The 12,576-nt window shown below is 37.3% G+C and overlaps 1 protein-coding gene across 1 annotated transcript in view; it reads right to left on the minus strand.

The window, feature by feature from the left end:
- The window catches only part of zfh1 (Zn finger homeodomain 1), a 106,892-nt gene that overhangs the window by 23,236 nt on the left and 71,080 nt on the right, over positions 1-12,576 (minus strand). The window contains exon 3 of the mRNA XM_067138799.2: positions 905-1,045. Within this exon, the coding sequence (XP_066994900.2) occupies positions 905-1,045 (141 nt within the window). The remainder of the gene's footprint in view (positions 1-904; positions 1,046-12,576) is intronic.

The following is a 12,576-nucleotide window of genomic DNA, read 5'->3' on the forward strand; positions in this document are numbered from 1 at the left end:
TTTTTACACCAAGTAAATGCTAGGGGTGTACCTTAATTAAGACCACGGCCGCTTCCTTCCCACTCGTAGCCCTTTCCTGTCCCGTCGTCGCCATACGACCTATCTGTGTCGGTGCAATATAAAGCCAATTAGAAAAAAAAGTCCACTTTACTTGAAGTCTGTAACAACTTAGGAGAACACAAAATCAGTCACCTGAAATACAATCAAGGGATACAAAAATGTCTTTTGAAAGTTAATGCATAGAAGAGAATATGTTCAGATTTTGTGCAGGAATCTTATCCCAGCGTCGCGACAACTTATCTGTACGATGTAAAACAGATATAGAAAAATGTAAAATAAAAAAGACAACCTTGATACATGGAAAAAATAAATAAATAAATAAATAAATAAATAAATAAAGAATAGTTTTCCAGCGAGTGTTTATAGGCAAATATTATAAAGTCCGAATAATTCTAACAGCTGTTACTGATCCAATAGAACAAAAAATTGGTGAATAACGAGATTCGTAATCTCCTAGAATTAATTAAATGAATCTTTGACGAATTCTAGATAATTATAATGATATACCGTATCTAAAATTAACAATCCAGAATTTCCGACAAGATACTAGAATGTGAATTTTCTTCAGAAAGAATGTTACCATTTTCACACCATGAATTAAGGATAATTCTGAATGTCCAAGAAAATTATGTTTACAAATTTTCAACAGATAATTATTATAATGTTTAAAAATGAATAAAAAGCCGTGCATTATCATTTTGCTACATTCCCGTTGCAAAATTTGTCGTTCAAAATAGGCATAATTGAAAACATTCGAAAACCCAAAGGGCCAGTGACTGATATACTGACCACAGAGATATCACTCATCATGCAAACATGCTACGTATAGGACGATCATTCTTACCTTCAGGTGATGCTTGAATTTGAACGCTTTATCACACTCAGGACACTTGAACTTGCGAAGTACAGCGCTTTCATCGTGGCTGATCATGTGGCGTTGAAGACGATAAACGTTGGCAAATGTCTTATTGCACACCTTACAGGACTGAAACAAGGGAAAGGACGACGTTGTAATTCACTGGTCAAGTCCAGGGCATGCTGGCAGAATATTTCAATCAAGACTCCCCAAATCAACTACAACGAAAAACAGTTTACGTATTTCATGCACACAGTAAACGTCTAGCAGTTCTAGAAGTCTTCTAGAAGTATTCTTGGGGCCGATGACCTAGCTGTTAGGCCCCTTTAAACAGCAAACATCATTCATCAGAAGTATTCTTCTTCCTCACCATTTTATCAATTTATTTGAGTCGGCATTTGATGGGATTTAACCCGGTTTTTCGGAGGCCAACGCCCACCTTATGGTAGTGTGGTGTGTTGCGTTGTATTAAGAGTATAAATACGAACATAAACAGTTAGAATTAACATACTCGGACCGGCCGGGAATCAAACTCGGGGCCTTCTGAACCGAAGGACCATTTAGTCAAAGCGCCGGACTATAACTATACTCCTCATACATAAAGAGAATGTAGAAAGTGAAAACTGTGGACAGAGTCTGTTTGTTTCTTCATATGAGAGGGCTGGGAATATATCTTTAATTGCGACACACATCTGTAGGATTTATGCACACCTGAAAAAATGCTGAAGGTTTAAAATCTCTTAACTGTGTTTCAGGCATGCATTAAGGGTCTAAGCGAGGCTTTGTTTTCTACAAAATCTTTCTACGATTACCTATTGCAAAACTGAGGTATGACTTGTTAGAAATGTATATAACAGCTTAGGTTTTCACGGTCGGAGTTTCAATGAACAAAGAAGAAATTATCTTCTAGCATAGTCGACCACGGCCTACATGCTCGGAAGATAATTTCTTCTTTGTTAGGCATTGTTTCAAATCTCTCTGCCACTTGTGCTTCAATTGATAGTGAGAAATTGGTTCTCTGCGAATCATCTACTATTTTTTCGCAACTTCTGTGCTATTTACATGTTATACGCGAATCTTAAAGATAGGCCAGTGGCTACGTTTGCAGAACAAGGAAGAGTTTAATTTAAATATAAATTCTTGGGAATGAAGATATTTAACCTTCCCACGTCTCTAGAAAATTGTTATACTTCACAAACTGGTCAATTTTATTTTGTAGTCTGTAAGGGATATTAGAAAATGGCCTATTTAATTTTATTTGGCTGAAAAGCCTTAACAAGAGGAAATGGCACTTTATTCTATGATAGTAGTCTATTTCTTGAGCACTGTAACTACACAATAAGTTCCTTACACGTTAGGAAACTAACATTAAGAACATAAGTATTATATTACACGAAAAATATTTTAACAGCTATTCTAACAAAAATGCAGTAAGTTAAATCATAATATAATTTAGTATGTGCCACAACATGAGAAACAAAATAAATCGAAGACTGGAAATCCATAGTTTGAACGGTTATTTATCCCTTTCGGAACACTCTCTCCCTCGCACAAAGGACAGCTTGAAAGGTCATTCCTTGCACCTGAATAATGTACCATTATAGATTAATAATTGGATGCAGCAAAAAATTTGGGACCAAGTTATCATCAACCTGTGTTTTGAAGGAGGCGTAAAAATGTGCGTTATTAACCATATCCAATCGTTTCTCTAAGAGGAAGACATCGCTGAATCCTTCCAATTAGAAGAACTTGTTCGTAGCTCAATCGAGTAACTGGATATATAAGAATGAATCATCAATAAAGAGAGTGTTATCAAAGACCAATATTATTTGTAAGCAAGCAACAGAAAACAAACTGAATTCTGGACACTTGTATCAATGTTACAGCCTGACGCGCCGTGAAGAGCGAATCATCTCGATGAATCTCTTAACTAACCAAACATCATTTCCCTTCAATTGATGAGGGCTTTATTTCCTGTCATCAGACCACATTCCCCTCAGCTCATTATCCCAACCTTGTTTCAAATCTCCTGCCACTAACGGTAATTATATTATAACGGCTAAAACCGCATGTTCGTTAGTTAATTGGGTTGGTGAGGTGAGAGATTTTCTGAACAGTAAAATACGTCGCAAGACAGCGATACAGATTACAGTATATTACAGATGTTAACTAATCTTTACAATCCGTTCATCATAGGTAAAATACATACCAGTATATTGAATTATTTGTGGTCTTCACGGATAATCAAATCTCGTATTGAGTGTAGGTTATATCATTTATTAAACGGAATAAGGTTTTGAAAATTCGAATCCTCAACTCAATGGGGTGCAACAAAATATGATGTGATACTACTGTACATGGACACTATCAAAATACTTTATTACCAAGAATTGTAGACTACAAAGATACATATAATCCACTCTGTTGGTCGGGGCTAATGATTTCTATACGTGTTTCTTCAAATAGCAATAAAGCACAATCATCATTACTACCCTCTAAGAAACAATGGTAGAGATCGCAGCTTAAAACCTGATAGAGGTGGTTTAATTTTTGGAGAGGAAAGAAAGCTGTTACGGCACTCCATGCCGTGCGATGTCGGCGACATAATTCATGTTTACCGGACAAAATTAAAGATCTGTTTCTCCACCTTCTGACAGAGTAAAATGGAACGTCGAAACTGACAGTCTTAATCTCGTCAAATCAAAATGCTCACATTTGGAAACTGAGACCATACTATTAGTATTATTATCATCTTCATCATCTTCACAACGTCTAGCATTTTCAATAAATATTCTTAAAAAGCAGTTATTTTCACTCACACTACAACCTCCCCTCCTTTTCTATTGTTTTGTATTTTAGTAACTCTTCTTCTATACCGTATATAGGCCCCATATTTAAAATAATGAGTTTTGTCTGTACAATGCTCAGAATTTAAAAAGAATGACATTTCTGTAGCGGTCGTGTCAACACTAACAAGGAAATGCACTTTTTAAATTCCCGTCATTTCTGTCTGTCTGGATGTATGTGTTTTAATTTTAATTTCGTGTGGCTATTTCTAGCCGCGAGCCCTTGTAATGCAGACCCTCCGATGAGGGTGGGCGGCATCTGCCATGTGTAGGAAACTGCGTGTTACTGTGGTGGAGGATAGTGTTATGTGTGGTGTGTGAGTTGCAGGGATGTTGGAATTAACCAATGAAGGTTAAAATCCCCCATCCGGCCGGGAATTGAACCCGGGACCCTCTGAACCGAAGGCTAGTACGCTGACCATTCAGCCAACGAGTCGGACATGTATGTATGTATGTATGTATGTATGTATGTATGTATGTATGTATGTATGTACGGGCATCACGAGAAAATGGCTGAGGAGAATTTAATGAAAATCGGTATGTAGAGTCGGGGAATGATGCACTACAATCTAGGCTATAAATAATGTTATTCACGCTGAGTAAAATGGTAGTTTAGTCGAAGGCCTAACATTTAATTCTCAAATACTTATGCCATTAATGGTCCTATCGATAAACACTACATAACCAAAGTTACAGTATACAGAGTTAAATTTCCGATCATTTATGTCTTATGCATTTTTACCGTATCGACTGTCATAACAGAGATAGACTATTCGTGAATTTCTATTTTTGTTGCTAAGTACATATCTACGCCGAACTACAAGAAAATGGGTGCTACAGTCTAGGTTATCAATAATTTTTATTCACACTGGATGAAATGGTAGTTTAGGGGAAGGTGCCTAAAATTTATTTTTTAAATACATTATTGGTCCTGTTGAAAAGTATAACGTACCGTAACAGAAGTTGTAGAGAACACAAGTTCCAATAATTTATGTCATACAGTTTTAACATACCGACTATGATAACAGAATAATGAATTTAGACTTTTGTTACTTAGTCCCTATCAACGACAAGCATTGTTAACACGGAAATTTTGTTTAATCGTGTTAACTTGGGATGGTTTATGTCATGATTGTCTTACCTTTACATTAGATGCTCTAATATCCCAGAATCGAAAAAAAACGAAATGTGGTCTACAAAATCGAAAGCTCGAAAACTGATCAACAATAATATTATATTGACCATTGTTGTGATGTGATTTGTCTCTTCTGCTGCCACTCATCTCCGATAGATGGGTTTACTACTCCGTCAACGACGGGTACTGTAGCTAGTGTTCAAATAAAGAAAGAATCATCATCATAACCGCCTTTGTGGGTCGGAAGCTGAGTGTTCGTCTAATGATTCCCGATCGAGATCGTCGATTTTTTTTCAAGGGTGGGACAAATTCTTGTCACTCAATGGTACAATTGTCGACATCTTAAAGTACTCTGGTAGTGCGTGCAGCGTCTACTAGACATATTTGACTCAGGCTTAGAGTTTCCTAAGGAATACTGCTTTCGGTGATAGATGGCAGTGTAATCGAAACATCGAAACCGATATTTAAACCTATTAAATGGCAACTTCTTCTTTTAAATCATTTAAGAAAATGTTAAGTAAACAATTGATAGGTAATCTCTTTCCTGGGCGACGCACAAAATGCAGATTAGTGGTGACTGATTGATTACTACAAGGAAGTCTTCACCTGCCGACGAGGCCACACAATTAGTAGTAGTAGTAGTAGTAGCATTCTAGTGAATAAATAGCATAAGAAGTTAATTGATTACTGTATCGAAAATGGAACAATGACCGAGTTTATTGTGAGAGCATTTCCTGTACATCCACACAACTATACATGGACTGCGGTCACTTTTATCCGTTGATACGACTCAACACAACTCAATATTCAAATACGAACGAAGACGTTATTGAACACTGCATAATGTGCCACCGTAAATTCTCTGATTACACAATACCGTCGAATAGAAATATTGTAACTAAAATGAGGACGAAGAATCTAAAATAGCAGCTGAAGAGGTGAACAAATATTCCGATAATGATTCAGTTTACGAGTCTACAACGGGAAAGAAGTGAACTATTAGTGGGAGAAGACTTTATGGAGAAATAAAAAAAAATCAATTTACCCACTTAAATCTAGGAATTATATAAAAAAGGAATGTATACACATCCTGTTGTCTATTACCCAATATTTTTATTTCATTTCTTTAAATATTAAAAAAATATACTTCGCGGAAATACCCACAAAATATTCGACGCATCTAACCGATTCGTACAGCGCCATAGCAAGCAGTGGAGACTAGCGTAGCAACGTGTACAGCGCCATAGCAAGCAGTGGAGACTAGCGTAGCAACGTGTACAGCGCCATAGCAAGCAGTGGAGACTAGCGTAGCAACGTGTACAGCGCCATAGCAAGCAGTGGAGACTAGCGTAGCAACGTGTACAGCGCCATAGCAAGCAGTGGAGACTAGCGTAGCAACGTGTACAGCGCCATAGCAAGCAGTGGAGACTAGCGTAGCAACGTGTACAGCGCCATAGCAAGCAGTGGAGACTAGCGTAGCAACGTGTACAGCGCCATAGCAAGCAGTGGAGACTACCGTAGCAACGTGTAGAAGTGCGATTAGTATCTGAAGGCACAAAACCTCAGTTGTGCACATGTGTAATTGTTCCTTTGGTGAAATTTATTGTATAAGCATCAAATCAAAATCTCAAAACAAACTATTATTATCGTAGTTAAGTTGGTAAACCTTTACTTCTCTGTCGAAATTCGCTGAGAGAGCATTAAAGACCTACTATTTTGTAGCTTTTATTTTTTAATTTTGTTGTCTACCCCCCCCCCCCCCACTTCATTCACCATCCCGCCGGTAATTTTTGTTGTCGATAATTTTTTTGTGCGCCTTTCCACCACTTTCAATTCCCAATCGCCGCTAGTGAAGTGAAGTTCAAATCAATCAATCAACATTGATCTGCATTTAGGGCAGTCGCCCGGGAGGCAGATTCCCTATCTGTTGTTTTCCTAACCTTTTCAAAGAGTTTGGAAATTTCTTGAACATCTCCCTTGGTAAACTATTCCACTCCCTAACTCCCCTACCTATAAACGAATATTTGCCCAAATTGGTTCCTTGAATTCTAACTTCACCTTCATATTGTGATCTTTCCTACTTTTAAAAACACCACTGAAACTTTCCACGCCATCTCTCCACTGACAGCTCGGAACATACCATTTAGTTGAACAGCTCGTTTCCTTTCTCCCAAGTCTCCCCAGCTCAAAGTTGCAACAGTTTCGTAACGCTACTCTTTTGTCGGAAATCACCCAGAACAAATCGAGCTGCTTTTCTTTGAATTTTTTCCAGTTCTCGAATCAAGAAATCCTGGTGAAGTTGATTTCTAACCTCATGTTAATGCTCAGTTCTGCAAAGATGGGGAGAACGAATAATAGTGTTACTGGTTTTATGACCCATTTACGGTCTTCAGAGACGCCGAGGGACTGGAAGTCTGTCCCGCAGGAGTTCTTTTAGATACGTGACAGTCAATCTACCGACAAGAGGTTGGCATATTTGACCACCTTCAAATACCATCGGACTGAACCAGGATCGAACTGTCAACTTGAGCATAGAAAGCCAGTGGCTTAATAAGCCGCTCAGTCCGGTAAAAGGTGAGAACGTTTAAAATTCATAATTCAATTCAGGAGGCGAATAAACCGAGTTATCGCTGGGACTAAACCATAGTACCGGTATACAGACAAAAGTATATTTGTTCATGTTTCAAAGCTTGTCAGTGTCGATTCGATACCGGTAACTTTCAAATTTCAAATATGCGGGGAAATTTGGTGTTAAAATACTTCTGTTACCTTCACGAACTATTTTGAAGACCGGTTCTCCGCAGACAAAAGAAGATACTTGTAAACTTCTCAGCTTCATGCCAGTGGATAACATTCAAGAGTTATGTATGTATGTATGTATGTATGTATGTATGTATGTATGTATGTATGTATGTATGTATGTATGTTGGGTATTCAGCCCGAAGGCTGGTTTGATCCTCCACAGTTCCACAAACAGCTGCCATAGATAGGCTAAGCGACACTGAAGAGGCATACTGGGGAAATGAGGAGTGAGATAGTTTCCCGTTGCTTACCTCACCAAACCAGAAGTTTCTGTTCCAAATCGGCTTCCAAGCCCACTGAAATGCATGCACCAACCGACCCTATTAGTGATATTTTCACACCATTCATAGCAGGGACTGGCTGCACAAGGAGTGGTATTACTAGCATCGCTCATACCTCGGTCACTTTCATACTGTCAAAGCCAAGGATAAGATTGTGACAGATCATTGAAAGAAACAATTTTTTTTGTGTTAGTTGCTTTACGTCGCACCGACACAGACAGGTCATATGGCGACGATGGGACAGGAAATGCCTAGGAATAGAAAGGAAGCGGCCGTGGCTTTAATTAAGGTACAGCCCCAGCATTTGCCTGGTGTGAAAATGAGAAACCACGGAAAACCATCTTCAGGGCTACCGACAGTGGGGTTCGAATCCACTATCTCCCGGATGCGAGCTCACAGCTGTGCTCTCCTAACCGCATGGCCAACTTGCCCGGTACAAATTTATTCTAGCCCATACCACAAGACATAGTGGACTGTAAACACTACGTCTCGCTAGAAAAGGCATATTCAGAGTTATATACAAAGTTAAATGAAATCTAGCAATGTTTAAGTTGTTGAGATTTGGAACAGTCAATCTGGACAATGATGAAAATTGACACCAGCTAGTAGACTAGCAAAACTATCTACTGAGAACATCGCTTCCCGTGGCACGAGGTTATATTCAAGGTGGTCTCGGCTCAAGGAAGCCAGTCACTATTTTGACACTTCGAATCGATGGATAGTAGCTAACATATGTTTAGTAAATGTTTCTCGTAAATCACTCGTGAGTTTTATCATGAGACGGAAAACCAATTAAATTAATACTTAAAACTTCAAATTGAACACTGAGCTTTGACAACCGCACTTGATTTACCAATTTAGCTACGGTGGCTGAAGGCTGTGTGTTCGAGTCCCACCAATGTCTGGTTGGTCATGCTTGCTCTATATATAAGATCCCTTTGGCATATACTATACGTACTCGAGGCAACGAATAGTTTAGATCCTGTTGGAAATTGAAAATTTACTGGAGTATCTAAGTAATGAGTACAGCATGCAATACAAGAGTCAACATTGGAAGTCTTAATAACAAAATAGGCTGCAAAATCCAGTGCGAATAAAATATTCAGAGAGTGTCACACAATAGCGACAATTGGGAACTAGGAGTTGGTGGTGGTGGGGGGGGGGTTAGCAATAAAATGTACAGATAACAAAAAGTACCCGGGTTTGTGGGGTATAGAGGCGGAGAGGGGGGGGTACTACATAAATCAAAATTTTAAAAAAAGGCTACAAAATGGTAAGTTTTCTTATCTTCTCTGAGCTAATTTCGACAGAGAGTAACAGTTTCCCAAATTAAGTGCGGTAATAATATTTTTGTTGAGATTTTCATTCAATACTATACAATAAAACTTTCACCAAAGGAACAATATTACACATTTATTACTATTAAATAGAAGTAAGGCGTGATAATACAATTAAGAACCTTATAGTATTTGACTACACACTAAGAAACTAACAGACACTATAGAGACCGTCAGACTGACTAATGCGCGTGGCAAGCGGGGTAAATCATACCACAGTGTCCATGACTTTGAGGAAAAAAAAAAAAAAAACAACCTGCTACCCTTCCACACAGCACATGCAAAGTCTCCACGCCTTGCTGTGGCGCTATATAAATCGGTTAGCCGCTACAAACGACATTTTTTGCGTATTGCTGCTAATAATTTTGTTAATAATTTAAGAAAATAAAGGAAATAGCTGATAAGACAACAGGGCCTGTACATTTTTTTTATTAATTCCTTGTTTTAGCCGACTAAATTGGAATAAAAATGCAATGTTGTCGCCACAAAGTGGGGAAGGGGGGGGGGGGGGGTGAATGCTCCCCATCGCCCAACCTAATCGCCGCTACTGGTGCCGCAGAAGAGAAAAATGTTCGAAATATCTCACCATATTTTACCTATAGTTTTGAACCAAAACTCGACAGGAGTTAGTGCCGTCTGTGGATCGGTGGTTAGAGTGTCGGCCTCTGAAACCGAAGATCGCGGATATAAACCAGGCAGAGAAAGGCAGATATGTAAGGGCAAAAAGAAAAGTTAATTTGATAATCAATATCGTACGATATCGGCATGTAAATGATCTCTTGTGATACATTTTGTATTTACCCGAAAAGATAATTAAAAAACAGCCATAGATCGCCCACCGAAAATACCTTCTCTACCATCTAGTAACATAAAACGGAACGTTAAAATTGACACGCAGGCAGCCTAAATGACGTCAAATCAAAATGCATACACACGATGGCTGGGCCATATTATTATTATTATTATTATTATTATTGCCCGGATGTTTATGAAATGTCATATTTTTCCCTTTATATTATTGGAATGGAAAATACAAGTTAAGCGTTTTTTTTACGGTGACTAAAATTAAGCAATTTTTACGGGTCATATAACGTCATAGATTGGCTTTTTAACTCTTTTTGTCATTTTCTAGTAATTTTTCATATTATGGTCATAGAATATTTCCCCGTGAATTATCGTATTTTTGTCATACATTTTCGCATACCTACTTGCAGTCGTCTCAAAGACAGATTTTTCAATCTCCTAATTGTTGTCTGTAATTTCTAACAATTATCTTTCTTAGAAATAGGCCCTATATATTTATGTGAATTAGGAGGGTAAACTTTACTGAAAGAGACAAATGCGTAGAAAGCGACGACAAAAAAAAAAAAAAAAAAAAAAAAAAAAACCGAGTCACAATTGCACTCTTAATGTTTTGAAGTATTTCAAATATACCCCAATAACATCCTGCGATATTGAGCTGTCTTTTACCCCTTACTGGTGAATGTTGCATGAAAACAGAAGATCGTTCTTATTCGAAAACTTTAAAACGAATGTAATTTGTTATTGTAATTCTTTCTGATCGCACATCAAAATGTGACGTTCATTTCGTCCTTTGCAGAGCTGAGAGTTCCTCCGGATTGAGTAATTAAATAAATAAAAATATATTAATAATTAATATTATTAGACCTACATATTTATTATTATTGAATGTGCTAGATTTTAAAATTATGTTTTCAACTTAATGTTAATTTAAACAGCGGCAAGATTTCGAATATTTCGAAAATGTGACCAAAATTTTTAAAGTCATATTTATTGTTATATTTTAATATTTTAGATCATAAATCCTTGCATATTTCAAACATTTTGGGTCATAAACATCCGGACCATAATAATAATAATAATAATAATAATAATAATAATAATAATAATAATAATAATAATAATAATAATAATAATAATATAATATAATATAATATAATTATAATAATATAATAATATAATAATTATAATAATAATAATTATTATTAGACTATTATTATTATTGGTGGCAGTTACGATCGGAACATTAAGCAGAAAGATTTACACCACATTCCACATTCCACCACAGAAACACGCAATTCCTCTATACAGGTTTGGCGCCAGGAAGGGCATCCTAACGTAAAACAGGGCCAAACTTCATATGTGCGACACAGTTCACACCCGTGACCTCACAGTGAGTGAAAAGTGGTAGAAGAAGAATGTAAAAGCCTATATGATGTGCAAAATTGTTGTTTTTCCCACTCTCAAAACTTCAATCACTTCACGAACTAACGAGTTATATTTTTACAGCATGTTCCATTTTCTGACTGCGCAAAACGAAGAGGATCTATCCAGGAAGTTTTCCTCCCGCATCGCTATCTTCCTCCTCCAGTGGTTGGGTTCTGCTTATCTCCCTCTAACCTTTCCCTCAGCATGTTTCCTGTGCATGTATCACATGAACATGATTCGTCGCTGGAACACCTCATCAGTCTTTCCGGTCTGCGCCTGGTACAACCATTGGCTGCTTCGAGTACAAAAGCGTGCAACATGTCCTTTCGAAGAGATAAAACAAATGCCATCATAGACCATTTCTCTCTGTTGGCTGACCACTTCCCGAATGTAACATTGTCCATACTACCTACTAAGGAAGCTACTATGTAAATCTTCTCGTCCGCAGGATGTCAGAAGGCATAAGTTTATCTGGAGCAAGTCACCCAGTAATAAAACATCAAGGGTCTGAAACAGTGCCGTATTGAATTCTGTGGTAGGCTTTAAGCAATCGAAATCTCAAGAGCCCTCTCGCAAATTATATCCGTAATAATAATAAGAAGAAGAATCGTATCGCCTCTCAGCTATCGTGTGCACGTATTTCCGTTTGAACGCCGTTTAGGATGCCTGAGTGTCAATTTCGACTTTTTATTTTACTCCAGGAGATAGCAGAGTAAAATAGCTTTCATCCGTCTTTCAAAAATCCGACTCCATGCTACAGCCGCGTCTGCCCAAATAAATAAATAAATAAATAAATAAATAAATAAATAAATAAATAAATAAATAAATAAATAAATAAATAAATAAATAAATAAATAAATAAATAAATAAATAAATAATCGTGAAAATTATTCATCATGGTATCAGCAACCCCATCTACACTCCCTGAGAGTCCTCATCTTGGGAATCACTGTAGGTTTCGGAATTCTAGATAGATTGTTGTTATATAATTGTTTTGCGCGGCTTCTACAAAATACATATACAGTAAATA

Source organism: Anabrus simplex, chromosome 1, assembly GCF_040414725.1.
Source record: "Anabrus simplex isolate iqAnaSimp1 chromosome 1, ASM4041472v1, whole genome shotgun sequence".
In the NCBI taxonomy this organism is placed as follows: Eukaryota; Metazoa; Arthropoda; class Insecta; order Orthoptera; family Tettigoniidae; genus Anabrus; species Anabrus simplex.